Source organism: Glandiceps talaboti, chromosome 20 (genome assembly GCF_964340395.1).
Source record: "Glandiceps talaboti chromosome 20, keGlaTala1.1, whole genome shotgun sequence".
In the NCBI taxonomy this organism is placed as follows: Eukaryota; Metazoa; Hemichordata; class Enteropneusta; family Spengelidae; genus Glandiceps; species Glandiceps talaboti.
The window spans coordinates 7,551,474-7,572,479 of NC_135568.1; the positions used below are offsets into that span (position 1 = coordinate 7,551,474).

Genomic DNA, 21,006 nt, shown 5'->3' on the forward strand with positions numbered 1-21,006 from the left:
GTCACACAATGGCTGCTTGTAGTATGTGTCCATTGTTCAGTGCCATACAAAATGTGTTTTGACTACTTGTATGCATTCTCATAGTGTCATGTTTTATGTACGACTATTGACATATACAGTATAAATAGACTAGTTTGAAAGAAGGTGAAGTTATAGATGAATGTAGAAATCATAATGAGCAAAAGACTTTACATTTCTTTGTGTAAATAGTCTCAAAGAGGTGTGAGGAAGTTCCAATTGACGTCTGCAGCTTTGTCAAAAGAGTTAATATAAATTCTACGTTAGTTTGTGTTTCAAGGACTCGGATATATGATAACCTTTCAGTAATTCATGGACATCGTCTAATAGCAATGTCAGTTTATTCTTTGACGATGTAGTCAGTTGTCAGACAGACAGACAGACAGACAGACAGACAGACAGACAGACAGACAGACGGACGGACGGACGGACGGACGGACGGACAGACAGACAGACAGACAGACAGACAGACAGACAGACAGACAGACAGACAGACAGACAGACAGACAGACAGATATACAGACAGACAGCGGCAAATACAGTAAGGTCGACATCTAGACAGAGATAGAAAAACAGGGACAAGAGAGACATTATCATGTTGAAAAGAGTAATGAAAATTCAGTGTTCATCAAACTTTATGTGACAATATTGTATATGATATAATCTCTCCCAACGTATTTATAAACGTTATGAACATATAGGACAAGTTTGGCTACTACAAAATCATGGTCTTCAGTACACTTTGGGGGAAATCTCATCTTTATTTATATCTACATTTCTTAGTCACGTGATGCTGTGTACCAGATTGGTCATACTGTCCTCACCGTCAGAGCATTTCTTGGTCCCTGGGATTTGAATCGGTGTCATCTTCATGAATACTACGTGACAGCTATGATGTGCGATACTGATTACTCAGGCTGTACATGGTTTTCTTTTTTACAGCTGGAGAAAGGGAATATTCGATTCCATGACAACACAAATACACAAACCTTTACCCACCCCATGTAGATGAAGAAAAGTGGATCTTATGTGAAAAATGACCCATTTTGTTGATGTATCCCCATCCTCACGTTCTCTGCTTTGTATTTGTAGCAGCTCCAACTCACTCAGGCTGATTCCTACCACGGTCACCGTCGACTCTAGACACGTACACTCAGAGACATTCTACACAGCGGAACGCCCTCAACGACCAGTTACCCAATGACTGAGTTTACAACATAAACAAGATATACGATACACAACCACAATGCCCCATCATGTATACAGGGAAGAAAAACACACTATTGATAATTCTATTAAATGTAGAAAGTATTTTTCATTTTTCTTAGCTTTTAATTTTAGTAGTAAGAAAAATTGTTAATACTAATAGCGCAATTTGTTGAGTGTTTATCGTACACATGTGTCGCTGCAAAGTTGATCTTTTATTAGTTTTAAAAACGCTCAAGTTTAATTACACTTGTTGACATCTACGTTGAAATTATGTGACCACGACCGTGGCATAGGTTTTGACTAGTAGTTTTCTAATGAAAAATCTCCCGTATTTATAGGATCCTCGGATCCTGGCCCCCAGATCGATTGGTTGTTGTTGCTCCGGGTGCTTTACGAAAACAACAACAAATGGAAAATATTTGTTGAGGGCGCACTATCAAATTCAAAATGCGCACGCGCAATATCACGTAGCAACGACAGAAACCAAAATAGAGCGCTGCCAGGATATTCGAAGGAAGTGTGTCGGTTCTGCACAGCGTTAACCGACAGTGTCAAGACCTACTGATTTATTTCGTCGAAACAGAGGTAATTTTCTTACTAAGGATAGATTATTTTTAGAAAAGAGATGCACATTTTTGCGAAACGTTAAAGAAATATCCTACTTTGCACACAGAAACAGAACCCAGTCGCGATTCCAACATGGCTGTCGTTGCGATCGCGATCAGTACACTGTTGTGTTGTTTTGGACTTTTAATTCAAAGCCATATGGCTCGATTGTTGATAATATTGGCTAAATTTTGACGTTTACAGTTTTATATACTTTTCAAGAAGAAGAAAAGGAGAGAGAATGAGTTAGGTAGTGTGGGAAAGGTGCCATAGTTCATATGATATTGTGGTAGTTAATAGCAAAATTGTCAATATATATAAATTACACATATACGCGAACTAAATTGCTTTTTATAGCTAGTAATTATATTAACAAATTTGATTTTACAGATAATATATAAGTATGGGTCAGACATTGACTCGTGCGGCACAGTGGACCTCCGCCAGTGATGGTGGTGAGGGTAAACTGGAGTTTACCCCTATCAATGAAACCATTTTGAACAACATCATCAAATTCGTGGAGGGGTTCCCGGGAAAGCATCCACAGGAAGCTCAGATGCCATTTAAGAAAGCACTAGAATGGCAAACAAGTTTAGAGCCATCAGCATTTACTGGTGGATATGAACAAAAGTGAGTATGATTGTAGTTGTTTCATCAACAGAGTTGATATTATGTGTCTTATTGAATCCAGTGCATACCTGTATAGTTATAAGATTCCTGTGTACAAGCACTTAAGGTCATGACAACCAATAAAGATATCACTTCAAAGAGTGACCAGTGTTTTTGCTAAGGTTTAGGTAACAGGAGAATCTGATAAAATCACACACATTTTATTCTGTTTGAGAATTACAAAGTCATTAATATTATGAGAGAATAGATGAACTTTGACCTATACTAATTACCATTCATAGTTGTCTTGAATATCAGGCAATGCATTTATGATGTTATGGCATTTACAAAATTTTATGTATTGCTTAAACAATAAGGAAAAATGTTGGCCAGGGCTGGCACTTGAACCCAGAACTGCCAATCACTAGATAGTAGGACACACTACCAACCTTGTACCTTGTACATCCACCGACTCTAGTGCAGTATTTTGGTGTTATTTTGCAATATCAATAAATTTGTATTTTTGACTTTGTCTCTGCAGTGATGATGGTGGTTTGACATCAACAGCTAAAGACAAAGAGGATAACCCATTTCTAGTGATGGAGAAACGTGGTGAAGTCAACTACATTTTGAAAGTGTCTTCTCTGGAACAGGTCTGTGCTGTCTTGAAGAATGCAAGTGATAAGAAGATGCATGAAGCAAGATGTATTCTTGAAGGTAAGACACTGTCACTGTATATATTTATATTATGAAATACAAGGTAAATGTAGACAGTAGATAGATAGTGGTTTGACAACAATGATGATGCAAATTGTCAATAAAATCTCACTATATGGCCCTCTAGCATGAGAGAAATGATATATCAGGTCCTGTAATATAACACTGATCTCATGCTAGAGAGCTAAAATAGAACAAGAAGTCGATTTATTTTCATGTGTGCTTATATACTAAGTACAGGTGAAGTCGTGGTGTTAACCAAGAAATTAAAAGTTGATATTTTTATTACAATGCACCATAGTGGTAAAATTTTATTTCCAGTATACAGAACTGTTTATTGCCTTTTACCAGTAAGCTCTTTAAAGCTTGAAATGTTATTTTTTATAACCAGGAAACACCTGAATGTCATATTTGTGTTATCAAAAGGGGATATGTGAAGTAATTTATTTGCACAAAGTGTTACTAGTCTGGTTGTTGAGTCCACTCCACCAGTGTGTTGTCAAATTGACATGCCACTGATGCAAAGCAATACCTTGTGATACATAAAAATTCAGTTTTCCTCTAACGCTTACTATGTGGTGACTCACAAGAAAACCTATCGGTTGTTTTATCATTGTGAACCACTGCAAAAAAAAAATGTTGTTTTTCTATAGTGTACTGTACTACACCTACATTTGTATAATCATGGCATTTGTCTTTAGCAACTACAAAATCAATGAATTGAAATGTTTGTGTTGTTTGAATTTGACAGCTAATCTTGATCCATTGGTTAACATCCTGGGTGAGGGTTTTGCCAGTGTGGAAGGTGAAGATTCAGCCACAGTTCGTCTACTGGACCAGATACAGAAAGAAGAAGGAGAGGCTAAGGAAGAGAAAGAAATGAAACTGAAAGTAGCCTTAATTGTACAACAGTTTGATACTCAGTTAATGAGTCAGTCCATCAAGGAAATCGCCAAGTAAGTTAGAAATTTAGCTGTTTCTTTGGACTCTTTCCACCTCAACAATTGCCTCAACAGATATACATTTGTGTACAATGCCACCTGTGAATATAAAAACAAACTTAATTTGGAAAAGAAACCAATTTTTCATCATTAAGTGTTTGTTGAAATAAATAAATGAAATAAATTTCATTTTATTTTTAAATGCATATTTCAGTATGGGATTATCTGTTTCAAAGGATTTGTTTACTCCAAGAAAAACGATTTTTGAAACAGACAGTATATTGTAAGTTACTCTCGCACAACGGCGAGGCAGACTGCAATATGTCCATGCTTGCCTGTCACAATGATAGTGTAAAGATTGATAACATTCCTTGACCTAGTAGATATTCTTGACTAGATAAAACAGTTAAGCAAAGTTTAATTTGACAAAGTTTACATGAAAAGTAACTATATATGCTTTGTTTGATTGACAGAGAGGTGCGTTTGAGACCAGAACAGGTTGACCGTGAAGTGAAGTTGTTGCAATCTTTCTCCGGTGAAGATGAGAGTTGTGTACTTGAGTCCATTGTATATACATCAGATTATGTCTTTGCTAATGGATGCCGTGCTCCACCATGGCGTCAAGTTCATGGTGAAATCTGTTACTTGAAGATCAAACCCCATGATGGTGATGCTCTGTCAGTCACTGCTGCCACAGCCGGTGTCTTTCTGAATAAGGTAAGGGTCCTTTGCAACCATATAGCGCTACTGTTGAATGCGCCCCGGATGGAATAATGGCGTCGAATAGCACACCTAGTGGCCAAACTATACTAACCTTTGTCTTTGTGATAACTGGTAAATGTAGAACATTATGAAATATGCTTGATCGTTTTGTTTAGTAAGGTAATAATTCCGTAATTAGAACTAGACAGATATGTACCATACTAGTCTGCTCTTGGCCAGAGTACATGTTGAGTATTTTACTGATAACAGGCAGTAACTGTAATTTCTATTAGTTGGAAATGTGTTAAATGACACACAGCAAGAGATGCTGTCTACTGCAAATTATAACACTCGCTTTTCAAGTTAATTTGAAGTCCGAGAAGTGAACTCCAGACTGGATGTTAATTCTGGTGTTGAATTTTCATAGGTTTAGAATAGTATGAATGCATTTGGGTTGTTCAGAACTATTTCTCATTTTTGAGCAATCGTGAATTGATTATATACTAAATGTAATGGAACTTTCCAGTGAAGTGCACCCTCTAGTGGCAAAGTAGCAAAATGATATGATGTATGACAATACGCTGAATGCCTATAGCATTCCTTTGAACATAAGAATTCAGAAACCCTGTGTTTCCCAGTCCTGACTACCCAACAAATAAATGCACTGACAGCTTAGCAACTATTTATTGATAGAAACGTCATATTTTTTTTATTTTACAGGGTTCAGAGAAGGAAGGCGAAGAGATCGACTATGAAAGAGAAGGTGAGATTAGTAAAGATTTGATCAGCCTTCTCAAGGAAAAAAGTGCTCACTTTGCTGAGAAGATTGACAAGAAAGAATTCTCACTTCAAGAAGAAGGACGTGGAGATGAAGGCAAGTTTGACATCAAGGCTGACGATGATGGAGATTACAGTGAGAGGAGGGAGGAAAGAGGCAAGGAAAAGGATGATAAGGAGGATAAACAAGAAAAACAAAAGGTGAGAAAATAATACGCATAATTTTCTATGTTCAGTGATTCATATTTTCTTTGACAACAGTGTATTCTAAATCTATAGTCATGGTTACCCAGACTCCACTTTGGGCGTTCCAACTTCTACTACCCCTAGATTCATCATTGTTGGCAAACTTAAAGCTGCACTAGCTGCTACTGAGATATTAGTTGAAACTCTGTTGTTAGATATAATAACTAAATTGTGATATCGTAAATCCTGCTTAGTATTAAATCACCTGTGGGTAAACATATTTGTGTAGCAGTACACATAGTATGGTGTGATATATCCTATCAAATTGTTTTTTGGGTGCAGACCCAAAAATCAACACCCCCAATTAATCATGATTTCAACTTATTACTATACTACTTATAGATAAAATAGACATCTAGTTGGCAAGTACAATGTCTAACCTGTAGTTACTGGTATTTTGATAATATTCAGTGTGTTGATGGTTTTCTGATTTAAATAAATATCTGTTATATGATTGACAGACAAGCAAGAAGAAGAAGAAGGCTGGCCAACAGAAATTGGAACCATCTCTGAAATGGAGAAATCTTGGAATAGCACAGGAAGAAAACGAGAAGTCTACAAAAGAAAAGAAAGATAAGGAAAAGAAGAAAGTTGTAAAGGAGAAAAGAACTTCAAGAATAAGGTTAGTGGAGTGATGTAAATATTTTGTTTTTTGAAAAAAAAGAAAGTGGGTGTTTTTGACAAGCCTTGGGGTAATACTTATTGTTCCCTAGGTATTTTACTTGGTTTCCCATCAAACGTACAATTCTAGTTATAAAAATCTATACATGTAATGTATGTAAGTTGAACTAGAGTTCCAATTCTATTACCACGGTTCCAAAACCTTAACAAAATACATTCACTGGAAATATATTACATGTGACATGACTGTGTGAAATTGTGTATCTCTTCCTGGTTAATATCCAAGTTGATATCGAAGTGTTTGATATCCGAGTTGTTGACATGATTGATACTAACTAGTTGATTTTGTTTGTTACTCTGACATCACAGCAGTGAAGGTGGTAGGAAAGCCAAAACTCCAGCCCAGGAGGAGGAAGAATTCAGTGAGAGTTCATCAGAGAGTGAGGAGGAGGAAGAAACACCAGACAGACGACAGGAATCTAATGCTGACTTACCATCAGAATACTGGCAAATACAGAAACTTGTCAAATATCTCAAAGTAAATTACGTTATCAAATTTCTATCTTGTTTGTCAGCCTCCTCTGTCAGTTTGCTATGACATATGCTGTGTTTTGTCTTTTTCATTATTTTTGACAACATTCTAAAAAGCAATCCTGAAACGAGATGTAAAACATGTATGTATAACTAAGTATTTATATATTCAACAATCACTCCCTGAGTGTGTGATGTAATAAAATTTAGGAATATATGAAAGTTCTCCAAAAAATTATATTCATGATATGTTGCTAGTTTGTAAGATTGACTTTCTCAGGTCACCCTCAGACATTAATATAGGTGAAAAAGAGAACGCAGTGAGTTTGAAACAATATGACATATTGTACATTCTATGTACTTTGCATGTTACTCTTAATTTGCATATATGTACCACTGTAAGAATTCTGAATCCATCGCTTATTCATTGATATTTTTTAATGTATTCACGACGATTCCTATTTTGGGAGAAATTAGTCAGGTCTGATATAGCAAATAACACCACCTCCACATCATGGAATGTGTTCTTTTTATAGCAAAGCACAGGCATATAACTTGATATTGTTGGTGTTCTTGTATCTTACAGGGAGGCAACCAAACTGCGACTATCATCGCTCTGTGCTCCATGCGCGACTTCAACCTGGCCCAGGAAACATGTCAGTTGGCAATCCGGGATGTCGGTGGTCTTGAAGTACTCATCAACTTGTTAGAGACTGAGGAAATCAAATGCAAGGTAGACAGTAAAGTCTTGGTTGCTGCGTAAAATGCTGATAATATGTATATATGTGTTTGTGTGCTGTGTATCTTGGGTGTTATTTATTTAAACTTAATCAGTGTGTGTTGTCCATGGTCTTGTATTTGTACTAATGGTTCTATCATTTTCATTCTTTATACCTGCTGTAACACAATAGCCGTTCCTTCCTTTGCGTTCCCAGCACACCATGATACAACACCTCTTCTTCTGAAACTTCTAACTTTGTACTGTGAAGTAGAGACAGCACGCTGCTATACAGCACTGTTTATAGTTCCATCGTACACTATATCACGTTTATTACAAAACCTAACTCAACTTATCTCAGACATTGAAGAGTTTGTGACATCACCAGCATTACGATAACACAAAACAGAGACACACAACAAAACACAACATGTTACAATCACATTGAAACACCATACATGCCAAATATATACAGTCCTGTGTTGGGAGACAGTCTTAGGTGAAGGGCATGCTTGCAGTAATAATTTCCACCCCCCATTTTCCTAGTAAATGGTATAACCCTACTACTGTATTTGCCATGTGGGCAAGTCCATTGTATAGGGATGTGGGTAGGAGAGCATGTACTGTGCGCTGTAAAATCAATTGCATGACTTTGTAAATGGAGTCCTTAATATGTGATGGAATTTGTAATAAAGCTTGTGGTGCCAAGTATGTGAAAAGTTTTAGGGGCTGCTTAATAATTCTTGGTGAGAATGTGCATGTCTGTCTGCCGTCAGTCTGTCTGTCAGTCTGTCTGTGTGTCTGTCTGACTATGTACAATTCTTTCACTGCTCTTTTTCACATAATTTCTTGCCAGTTATAATTTGAAATATAATTATAAATTTGTTTTTATTACAAATCTTGCAAGGTAAAGTACATGTAATTAGACTAAGATATGTTGTGTCACTCTGCCCTCACTGGCCTGTGAAAGATGTAGACGGATGTGTGAGGGCGCCCTGTCGTGACATATCTTACAGACTATGTATAAATTTAAAGTGACAATGGATCAAGTCTAAAATAACGACAAAAACTGGCATGAATTTTGTGATAGAGAAAATATTGGCTGTGAAAGAGTTACTAAGACCCCCATTGTCCTTTGCATGCTGCTCTGAATCTAAACTTGCATGTTACTGTAACAGGTGTAAGATTCTTTTCACTTGGGTGGGATGGTGATGAATGGTGATGGAGGGGGTGGGGGTGGGGGTGGGTGGCAAAACACACAGGTACACCTTATTACCCTGGTAGTTGAGCCTTCAGTTTTCAAAGATAGACACAAACTGAAACTATTGTTGCAACATGTTGATGCAACGGTGATAGCTATTCAATGGATGTCTCAGTAGGGAGGTGTCTCTGAAAACTAGTTTATTTAGAGTTCCATAAACTTGCAGTGCTGTTTTGGGACTTCAAATGTTTACGCAATGTTGATCACAGGGTAATTAGAATCTCACAACAGAGGAACCGCTACCACCCACTTGTGTAATCTACCACATTGAAGAACAGTAGATTTAGTTTGCGTCTATCTTTAAACCTAAACCAAAGGCTGGATTACCAATGTCGTAAGGTTACCAGTAATATGTGTTTTTAAGATATATCATTTTAAATTATAAACAATCTGAAAGACTTTTGTGTATACATATTGTAAATAATGTCAAGGATATAGTTATACATGTACGTCCTTAAATTATAAATATTTATAAAATAATTGTGTAAGTTTATAGTCCATGTAGCTGTAACTATCCTCTGGTTTTTTTCTTTCATTTTTGCTAATTTGATAATGTACCAAACATATACAGGAAATAACTCAATCGTTTGAATTAGCTGAATTACATGTCTACCAGGTATTGATGGTACTGCTTGATGTCCACGTGACATAAATATTACTGCATAAATGAATGCTGACCATGTATAGCCAACAAAATATAAACTGATTAGGATGTTCATAGTATTTGGTCACTTACTTGTTATATAATTATACTTCAGCAAGTACAGTAGCAGAAAAAGTTGAAAAAAGATGTAAAAAAAATTGTGAAAGAAAAATGTTCTGTTACAGCTACCTGGACTTCAAAGATTCCATTCACATTAGATAACTGACTACAAAAACAAACCAATAATTGCACAGTGTTGTATTTACTGTAAATATAGCACAAAACTAAAATGTATTCTATCCCTAATTACACAGTAAATACCCTTGTCATAAATTTTTCACAACCTCAAGTTTAAAAAAAACTTTCATTAAAAATTTCTCTATATTGGTGCGTCCAAATAGTGATAGATATGTAATATGTGTTCTTATCATCTCCATCTACGTACACAATAAATTGTATTATTTTAATTTTCAAAAATTATACTATTAATGACTAAGTTTAAAACATATTCAGAGGGTGATGGTAGTAAAGATATAGTAAGGTTATGATGTAAGTTAAAAACACTTTTAACATTAATTTTTTGCTGTTTATAATTTTTTTTTTTGAAATTATGTTTTTAACACCTATAGTGGTGAAGGGTGTAAATAAATTGTCAAAGCATACATGCACTATTGTAAACATGGAAAACTAACAGCCAGTTTTATTTTTATGCAAAAAAAAAAAGGAGGTGAAAGGTTATCCGTTGGTTGATGATGTAATATTATGCAAAAAAAATTCAAAAAGTGAAGGTTAACTTTGTGCCAAAATATTTCAATAACTACTATACTATATCTTACTAACTGTGTATTACAGTGCCAAGATAAAATGGTTGATCTATTTTCAAAGGATTTGATGTTTGTAAAAAGTCATGATTGTATTAAGTTGTTTCTATGACATGAATGCACTAACAAAATCTATCACTTCAAAGTAGTATTAGACAGTATGGATACATAAAGACAGTATTTATACGTACAAAAGTAAATGACTATATTACAGTGTCATTATGAGTGTACATAATTATAGAACTGTATACATGATTGTGTACATATGATGTACATATTTCATACATATGTAATTATGTCAATGTGTTTATGTACACAATTGTGTACATATTTCAATTGGTATACTTCCATAATTGAGTCATACACAGTTCTGTACATTTATATTTCAATGTGTATAATGTTCATAACTGCATGCATATTTCAATGTGTATATGTACATAATGATGTTCATTATCAATATCATACTGTAATGTGTATATATATGCAACGGCCTTTACATGTTGCATATTTCAGTGTGTATACATGATTGTGTATGTATTTCACGACAAATGAAACTGACTGATTATCGGTACTTTCCAGGTGTACAGTACTTTCCAGGTGTACAGTACTGCATGTATGCAAATTTATAGTATTACCAGTTTAAGTATATAATTAAACAAGTAAAACCAGGGTAAAGCATTAAATTTAGGGGGTGAAAGGTTATTGGTTGGTTGATGATGTAATGTTATTTGTTATCAGAAAACAAGGATTTCAGATACAATTCCAGTGACTGATCTTACTCCTGATGAAGAATACCTAACGGATCCACAAGCAGAACGACTCCAGGTATCTGGCCATGCAAAATAAATGCTTTGTTTCTCTTCAAAATTTACAACTGTAACTTTTACAATTTCAGATACAATTATTTGTAACTGAATACAACATTTCTGTTTATAACCCCATTGTATATGTCAGTATATCAAAGACAGAGAACTACTGGATATTATATCGGAAGAGAAGTAAAGTTTTTATTTTTAGTGGCTGCAGCATCTGCTTGGGTATACAATGATGAGAACAGACCACAAGATGATAACTGTTATAAAATTATTTTATTTTTCAGATCCAAGATAGAAATCATAGTTTTCAGTAGATTTTATCATTTTATCAATAGAAATGTATGTTTTGTTTTCATGTGACACCTATTTCTCTAAATCTAACTTTTCAAAATTGATTTCATCTTCCCAGTTTGCATGAAGTTTCCTCTAAGTCACTTGTTCTGTTGTAGTGTTATTTAGTTCCTTGGTTTTATCAGAACGGGTAAAATAGTGTAACTGTAAGTTACAACGAGACATAAAATCTGGTCTAGAGCTCACTGCAATGAGAGAGACAATTTAATGTGTTTTTTTTATTCCATTCATTTGAAGCCAACCTGTACAATACTGTATGTTAAGACATTACTCAATAATTACTGAAAGAGAAAAAAAGTTATGTATGAAAGTGAGATAGAAGAACCCACAAATACTTTTTTTTTAAATTCTTCTATTTTAGGAAAAAGGGAAAATTAGAAACGACAAAAACAGGTTTCTCTATATGCATGCAAGATATACTTAGAATTATAATTTGAGTCGAAAAAGGTTCGAATTTTGAAAAAGAGATATTGAAGTTCATGGTTTGAATTGTAAATATTTAATTGAGCCATTCAAGATGGTGGCCATTACTACACACACAAATATATACATAACCAACTTGCTCATAGTTTTACCAGCAATATTCAACCATTCTGAGATTGTTGGTATATTCTGTGGATCCATCCATGGTTCCACAAATGCTCTCACCCCTACATTTCATACATATACGAATATCATTATTTACATTATGTCATTATGTGTTGTCAATGTTCTATCCACGATATTTTCATTTCAAATGAAATTAGTGAACGTGATGTCAGTCAGTGTAGACTAGCAAACATATACATTTATGCATAAATGTTTGTCAAAGGTTTGCATGTTGCTTGTTTACTGTTTGTAGTTAGTGCTTTTGCACAATTGCATCGTGTTTGTGTTGTTTGGTGGTTTCTACACAATGCGCTGTGGTAGTATACTCGTATAAGGATTGCTTATTCTAACCAAGTTTGTTGTGTGTATATGCATCATTTTATCTGGCCATGTGGTGGCTTTTATCAATGCGGTATTCATTCTACTAACTCACAGAATGTAAAATGTTTACAAAACAAGTCAAAAAATAAATAATTAATGATAACATTGAAGAAAAAAAATCCAAATCTAAAACGTACTTCAACTATATATATCTAATGCTTCAAATTATGTCAAAGAATCAAAGTTATTAGTAAATGTAAAATATTGCAAAATGTAAATCTAATACCTACATCAATCATACATATAAAAAAAAATATTTATCACATTGTATCATCTGATACCAAATTTATATATATAGTGGCAAATTTGGTTTAAATTCCAAAATTTGCCAGTAACGTTATATCAATCAAGACACAAACCTCTAAAATATAATTATGAAATTTAAATTTCGGGTACATGTCAGTTTTTCAGCATAAAATAAATCTTTTAATGAAAGTTAATATTGCAATTATTCTTCTACCGGAATTTTCCATGTTGTCTCATTCATTTCACTTAGAAAAGCCGACTGAAAATGTCAAATATTTTATCTTATGAAAATATCAAAACTACGGATTTTCTTTTTATCTTGTTTTGATTGTTGTTATTTAACTACATTCAAAATTTCTTTACTTCCTAGATCGGTTCCTTGAAAATTCTGAAGGAGATCTCCCGTAATGTTCAGATTCGGCGTGCAATTGCCGATTTGGGAGGCTTACAGACCATGGTAGAAATATTACTTTCACCAAATAAGGACCTGAAATGTCTTGCAGCTGAGACCATCGCCAATGTGGCTAAATTTAGACGCGCAAGGAGAACAGTACGGCAACATGGTGGTATTAAGAAACTGGTAGGTTTTCTATTTTGCTAATTGAAAATATTATTGTGCATCAGAAATAAGTCTTGAAATTTTGCTAGAATGAGGAACAAGCGTTCATTTAGTAAAGATTCAAGATACTTTGATTTTGAAGCAAATTTGTCCCAGAGGGCACTATTCTTTATACATCACTTTTTCCTTTGAAGAGCAGGTGGAAGTGAATAAATAATTCAGTTTTCCCCTGATTATTTTATAGAAAGATAAACAGCATAATTTATATGGTTATCCTGACAAACTTGTCACTATTAAACTCCAATTCATTATATCGATACTACTTCAAGAGTAGACCATAAGGATTTCACACCAGGGCTTGTCACTGGTTAAAGAAATGCCATAAGGAGATGGAACCTCCATCCTCCCCTTGCTGATAACTTAAGCTTTTATCATACAAACAGATGAAATGGTTGTAAAATAAAATAAATGCAATTTTCATTTGCTTTACAAGAAAACTCAAATCTAGAGAACTTTAAAGGCTTATTTCTCCAGCGCTTATAGTCAGTGAGAACACTTATCAAGGGATGTTTTTTCAAAACTTTTTGATAGTTTAAAAATTTTTCCAAAGAAAATGTGTCTTTATTTAAGTAATTTTAGAGATTTTTCACTCAAATATATCAGTCCATGATATTATTTAAATGTACCAGATAGTATACCAGATTGTCATACACAGAATTATTAATGCCAGTGAAATTGAAAATATAGGTAACCTTGTCTTTTTTTTGTTTGTGTTGAATTTTTTAGGTTGGTTTACTTGACTGTGCACCATTGGGTTCTGCTCACATAAGTGCTGAAACTGAGAAAGACATAGATGTGGCTCGTTGTGGTGCCCTGGCTTTATGGAGTTGTAGTAAGAGTACAAAGAACAAGCATGCTATTCGTAAAGCTGGCGGTATTCCACTGTTGGCCAAACTGCTGAAATCACCCCATGAAAACATGTTGATTCCAGTGGTTGGAACATTACAGGAATGTGCTTCTGAGGTGAGTATCAATCAACAGTTAATAAACATGTTACATTCCATATAACATATTCCCGTATTGTGTTCAAAGTACTTTTATTACTCTAGACATGGACCTATAGTGGTACAACACAATGACCTTTTGTGTTTTCTCAACTTCCATGGGAGCATGCAATCCATTGCATTCTCTGTAAATGCATTAGCCTACATTATTTTATCTGTAAAGCTTTCATATAGCAATCTCACATAGCTATCATACCAGATCCCTACTTTACATGTATACAGCTTGGTTGACTGGGGCACAGTCATTCTTCAAATCTTGCTCAAGGACTTTACTCACTCAGTGATTAGCAATGGCAACAAGGTGTAAACTGGCAATTTGTAGATTCCAAGGTGACCACTTTTTTACTCTTTAGTCACCATGACTTCAAAATAAGAATTACGTCATTAGGGTGGGCCTGTTATGCAAATGATTTAGGTTTGCACAATTTAAATGTCGGCCGCAAATCATTGCATACCTTGTACTGCAGTGTTGATGAGAATGAATATATTTACAGATGTGCTATTAGATTCTGTAGTGTTACCAAGGCCTATGCAAATTTTTTGTGACCTTTATTGTGTATTTTTCTCCCAACAGCAAAGTTACAGACTTGCCATCAGGACAGAAGGAATGATTGAAGACTTAGTCAAAAATTTGAACAGCGAGGATCCTGAACTTCAAATGCACTGTGCAAGCTCTATCTTTAAGTGTGCAGAGGAGAAAGAAACTAGAGATCTTGTCAGAGAGTATGGAGGGCTGGATCCACTTGCCAAACTCCTAAGTAACTCAGAGAATAAAGAACTTCTAGCTGCTGCTACTGGTGCAATCTGGAAGTGTGCCATCAGTCCAGAAAATGTTCAACGATTCCAGGATCTCAAAGCTATTGAATCCTTAGTGGGATTACTAAATGATCAACCGGAAGAGGTGAGGATATAAATTAATTATCTAGGGTCTGAACTTCATCAAGGGATCAACCTTGGTGTGATTAATTAAAGGACATATTAATTATCTAGGGTCTTTAATTTGCTGAAGGTTAGTTATATCAAGGGGATTAAACTCTGGTATGAGTAGAGGACAAATTAGTTATCTAGGACCTAAAACTGATTATGGTTTATAAGGGGTATTAAAGATGAGGGTAGATTAATCATATAGGGTCTGGAATTTAACAAGGTTTGTCAAGTCGGCCAATGTACTGTACATAAGCCTTGGTATTCATGAAATAAAACTGTTTTGAAACAGAAATCTTGCTGAAAAATAGTGAATCTTACTAGTTTGGGACTGAAGTCACGAAAGATTCATATGTGCTAGTGTTGTCAGAAGTTTGTACTTTTAGAAAAGGGAAGAAACACAACATTTTTGCAAGATTTCTGATTCATTCAATTTGATATGTTAGAGGTATATAACCTTTTTAAAATGTACTCAAATGACTTTTCTGTCTTTTAGGTATTGGTGAATGTAGTAGGTGCCCTGGGTGAGTGTGCACAAGAACCGTCCAATAGAATGTCTATAAGAAAAGCAGGTGGCATACCACCTCTAGTGAACCTACTGACAGGAACCAATCAAGCATTGCTAATCAACGTCACTAAGGCAGTAGGAGCGTGTGCAACTGAACCTGATAACATGACGTAAGTTAACTAACTGTATAACTCCTCAAATATCAACTAACTGTATACCTCCTCCCTGACATACATAAATATCAACCAACTGTCTTCCATTAAATGAAGTTTTTAAGAGTTTTTGTACAACTTTAACATTCCATGGATTTTACGATTAATTATATTGAGACATGAGTCTCAACTATCATCTGATAAATGATAACTAATGTTATTTTTTTTCTTTTTCTCAGTGTTATTGACAGATTAGACGGTGTTCGTTTACTGTGGTCATTACTTAAAAATCAGAACCCTGACGTACAAGCCAGTGCAGCGTGGGCTATCTGTCCTTGTATTGAAAATGCTAAGGTAAACATATTTCTATATAATATATGATATATTTGTAGAGAAATACTGAATTCAACACAATATTGGTTGTGCCCTCTAATGATAGCCAAATTTTGTTGCTGTGAGTCAAAATGAGAAAAACTGGGATTTCTTGTGAGTCACCACATAGTAAGAGATAGGGGAACACTGGTGTGTCACTAGAAATTGTGTGCATCAGTGGCAGGTCAAATTGCTTAGAGGGCACTCTGATTGGCTGTATGATACCAGTTGGTATAATAAATATTGAATTCAACCAAGTGTTGTTGTGGTAATTATAATAATCTTTTGTAGAAAGGTACTGAAATCATTTCAGTATTGTTTTGATATTGATAATAAATTTTTTTGTAAAATCTTCAGTACATATTGAATTCTAAACAATCATAACGTCTTTTTAGGAATGATAATAAAATTTTGTGAAATTGATATTGTGTTCCATTTGAGATGTTTGTAGCAATGATAATGTGTGATATTTAATACCATTACTAATAAAAAAAAGTCTTAAATTGGTCACTTGGAACTTGAATATATTTGTTCTGTGTTTGACAGGATGCTGGTGAGATGGTGAGATCATTTGTTGGTGGTTTAGAACTGATAGTAAGTCTGTTGAAATCAGAACACATGGAAGTGTTATCTAGTGTGTGTGCAGCCATTGCAAATATTGCTAAGGATGAAGAGAACTTAGCTGTTATAACAGATCATGGTGTAGTACCTATGCTGGCAAAATTAACACCTACAGTAAGTAAAATAAAACACTTCTGTTTAACATCTTTATAATGTGGTCAATAAATTGCACATTGTCTGAAGAAGTACAATATAAAAGTTGACTTATCAACAACCAATATCTTATGCTTTAAAAGTGGCACAAACTGAGTTGTAAGCTTTATACCTAAGTGGAAATATTTAAATAAAACCTCAATTCAAGTATTTTTTAGTATAACTTTAATGTCGATACATGTCTTCTCTTATTTATTTATTTCTCGGATAACCAACGGGAGCTCGTCCCATTTATAGGCTCCTTTGGTTCAGTGTTAGTGGTTTAGAACTGATAGTAAGTAAGTCTGTTGAAATCAGAACACATGGAAATATCTTCTGTGACATTACAGTTATCTTCTCGCATTGTTAGAACAGTTCATTGCATAGTGTTAAGTTGTTTGTATAATAAGTCACATCATCAGCTCATTTATAAGTTATATCGTGACGCTTCAGTATTATAATAAAATAGAATACCTGTTAAATATGTAGCAAAGATTACACCCTGGTCCCAAAAGTGTATGAATTCTGCCTGAACCCCTGTAAACAATTTTGAATAAGATAAATCTTTCATTCCTATGTACGTTGTATTTTTACTGCAAATGTTCATTGAAAGATGGTACAAGAAACCAAACTAGGTTCTCTGTTGTCTAGAATAACGACACTTAATGATGATAAAAAAGAATATGGGTGTCGTGGGGGCGGAGGTGAGGTGGTAGTAGATACGTTGGTATGGTGGTGGTGGTGGTGGTGGTAGATACGTTGGTTTAATGACAGTATAATAATACAAACATACAAGCATATGATTAATTTCACATTGTTGATTTTAAAGGAAATGAAAGTACCCACGTAGGTACATGTCAGAAACTTTATTTCAGCCCTATTCCCTGCAAGTTTTAGAAGTACATAATCAGATACAGTGGCGAAATACTTATATTTTCTTCTTTTCACTAAAACAGGTGGCTAAGTATATATCAAGTTGTCAGGTATTGAGACCAGTGCTCTGTCAAAACCTATAAATTATTTGCTTTCAGTTTGACTAAGATGTTATCTTGCTGTGAGAAACAAATTACAGATATCATTTCCTTCTCCGATATTTATCTCTGTTCAGCTGAAAAAATATGAGTGACCTAAGGGGCCTTGTCACAACTAGTCACAAAACCATGTCATGAATATTTTTCAGCCGAATGAAGAAAAATATTTGACGTTGATATAATTATAGATGTGCAAGCTTGGGAAAAATAATGGCAATTTGGAACATTGTGACTCACTTTAGAACTGGCATAGACATACATTGTCATGACATAGATAAGCCAGAGTATAGATCCTATATTTTCTGTTTGAATGCTAACAACTTGGCTTGCGAGTGGTATAATCATTATATTGCTTGTGGAATAAAATTTATTTCAGCATGATAGATGTTCTTCCCTGTTTTCTCAAATAATAAATTCAGATTTGGCACCCCCCCCCCCCCCTCCACCCATAGATTTTTTTGATAGCTGTGTGCATTTATGCCTGTGATTATAATACATAATATTGAGTTAGAAATTGGACGGTTTTGTTATTTTGGTTGGATTTTACCCCTCATATGTACATAAGTATAATTTATTTGAAGAAAGGAAACATTCTGTACATGTTACCAAATATAAATAATGAATTGTTTAGTTAACGTTGCTTGTCACTTTGTGATACTCAATTTACAGTCCAGTTCATGTTACTGATTCACCAACTGTTTGATACAACCATGCAAAAAAAAAATATAAGAAAGTGCCTGCTCTACACTGAGATATCAAGAATGCAGTTTCTTGCTACATTTTGTCTAAATGAAAAAACCCATTTATATGTACTAGCACTAGACGCAGGCATCACTGTTGCCCCATCTGCATTTGATGTCTGCATCCCAGGTCAACATGGTAGCACGTCAGTTCATTTGATGTAGGCAAAATGTTGCAAGCTGCATTCACTCAATCTTGCTATCTTACAGTGTAGCATTTGCAGTTTCTTATTGGTTTCTGTGTGGTTGTATCAAACAGAGCCACTGAACGGTAACTTGAAACACACTGTGAAACACAACACACCTGGACCACTGGAACGTTAGTATAGAACGTGGACATTTATCCATCAAATCTAACTAAGTTTGTCTTTTTTTTCACAGACTGATGATAAACTTAGAAGACATTTAGCAGATGCCATTGCTAGGTGTTGTATGTGGGGGAACAACAGAGTAGCATTCGGAGAACATGACGCAGTGGCACCTCTTGTCAAGTACCTCAAATCCCCCAATAATGAAGTACACAGAGCCACTGCTAATGCACTTTTCCAACTGTCTAAAGACCCCAATAACTGTATTACGATGCATAATAATGGTGTTGTTAAGGTGAGTTTTAACACTGATCAATCAATCAATCAATCAATCAATTTGTTAATCAATTGATCAATCAATAGACTAATCAGTGAATCAATTGATCGATTGATCAGTCAAGTCTGAGAGAATTGGCTACTTTTCTTTATCTTATACTTACGAAATCTGTTTATCAGAAATTGTTAGATGAACAAATTTGAGAATATCATTGTTATGCTGACTGTTGGGAACCTGGTAAAGTATTTGAGGTAAAATTTACCAAAAATACAAGTGCCTCGGAGAGGGAATATATTCTATGATGTCATTTCATCTAATTCAATAACTTTAATGGTACTGGTCATCTTTAACATAAACTTGAGTGACTGCACGTTTCAGGAATGTAAAATGCATTTTTTTGACTCTACCTTCATTCACCTTCCTGTAGGATTTAATATTAATAATCCGTACTTTTGTTTGCAGCTATTGCTTGACATGGTTGGATCTGAAGATGAAGGTTTACAGGAAGCTGCTGCAGGATGCATTGGAAACATCAGGAGACTTGCATTAGCCAATGAGAAGGCTAAATATCAGTGATTGGACCAATAGAAAACCATGTTACAGCAAACCAATAAGAACTCTTAAAACTATAACAGTTTAACCATGATGAAGATAATGTATGATGTCATGTACCATATACACCAATGGGATTGCATATTATAATATCTAATATTCATACCAGGCGCACTGCATTTGATTGGATGAAACCAAAAGTACTTGTATCTGTCTTCACCTGCAATCCCAAACAGTTTCATTTGAACTGAATCAACCTTTGAACACCAAATTAAATTGTATTTTGTAAAAAGAATTTCATGAAATAAAAGAGATATTTCAGTGTGTACAAAGCTAACATTTTTTTTCAACTTTCAGAACGCTCGTATTATTGTGAAATTTTCCTTGGACTTTTTTTTCCCTCTCTCAATCCTTTTTGGATCTGTTTCAGAAAATCGATACTGGTAAAAATATTTTAAGCTAAATTGATTCGTAATTATTATCACGATGTCATTTTTCCAGGAATGACAAAATATTGTATTGTTATTTTGTATAATGTGTAAAAATATCCATACAGTGTACAATAAAGTGTTTCTTTTATATGGATGGCTGGCGTCATTGAGTGGTTGATCCAACAAGTGAAAACTTATACTTATTTTTGTCGGTTATTTGACAAGTGGTTTATTTACCTAAATAAATGATTACAAAATAATGGTAACAAAAAACGAGAGAGAGAGAGAGAGAGAGAGAGAGAGAGAGAGAGAGAGAGAGAGAGAGAGAGAGAGAGAGAGAGAGAGAGAGAGAGAGAGAGAGAGAGAGAGAGAGAGAGAGAGAGAGAGAGAGAGAGAGAGAGAGAGAGAGAGAGAGAGAGAGAGAGAGAGAGAGAGAGAGAGAGAGAGAGAGAGAGAGAGAGAGAGAGAGAGAGAGAGAGAGAGAGAGAGAGAGAGAGAGAGAGAGAGAGAGAGAGAGAGAGAGAGAGAGAGAGA

At 34.8% G+C, this 21,006-nt stretch overlaps 1 protein-coding gene across 2 annotated transcripts; it reads left to right on the forward strand.

Annotated features, from left to right (window-relative positions):
• The first annotated feature begins 1,687 nt into the window (after window positions 1-1,687).
• On the forward strand, window positions 1,688-20,626 carry LOC144450520 (outer dynein arm-docking complex subunit 2-like). Of its 2 annotated transcripts, XM_078141163.1 has the most exons (18): window positions 1,688-1,812; window positions 2,224-2,463; window positions 2,984-3,159; window positions 3,911-4,115; window positions 4,574-4,817; window positions 5,523-5,780; window positions 6,287-6,447; window positions 6,816-6,984; window positions 7,564-7,710; window positions 11,159-11,245; window positions 13,172-13,381; window positions 14,147-14,383; window positions 14,999-15,325; window positions 15,845-16,026; window positions 16,248-16,362; window positions 16,927-17,115; window positions 19,286-19,507; window positions 19,952-20,626. In XM_078141163.1, the coding sequence occupies exons 2-18, from the start codon at window positions 2,237-2,239 to the stop codon at window positions 20,063-20,065; spliced, it is 3,270 nt and encodes a 1,089-aa protein (XP_077997289.1). In that variant the 5' UTR covers window positions 1,688-1,812; window positions 2,224-2,236; the 3' UTR covers window positions 20,066-20,626. The 2 variants fall into 2 exon arrangements, with proteins under 2 accessions (XP_077997289.1, XP_077997290.1); XM_078141164.1 differs by lacking the exon at window positions 11,159-11,245.
• The last annotated feature ends 380 nt before the right edge of the window (window positions 20,627-21,006 follow it).

Bases quoted from the DNA above. Each gene is read 5' to 3' on its own strand.
- LOC144450520 (XM_078141163.1), top strand. From the start codon at position 2,237: ATGGGTCAGACATTGACTCGTGCGGCACAGTGGACCTCCGCCAGTGAT. The intron at 4,116-4,573 runs GTAAGTTAGAAA...TTTGATTGACAG, and splicing joins TCCATCAAGGAAATCGCCAA to AGAGGTGCGTTTGAGACCAG. The intron at 13,382-14,146 runs GTAGGTTTTCTA...TGAATTTTTTAG, and splicing joins ATGGTGGTATTAAGAAACTG to GTTGGTTTACTTGACTGTGC.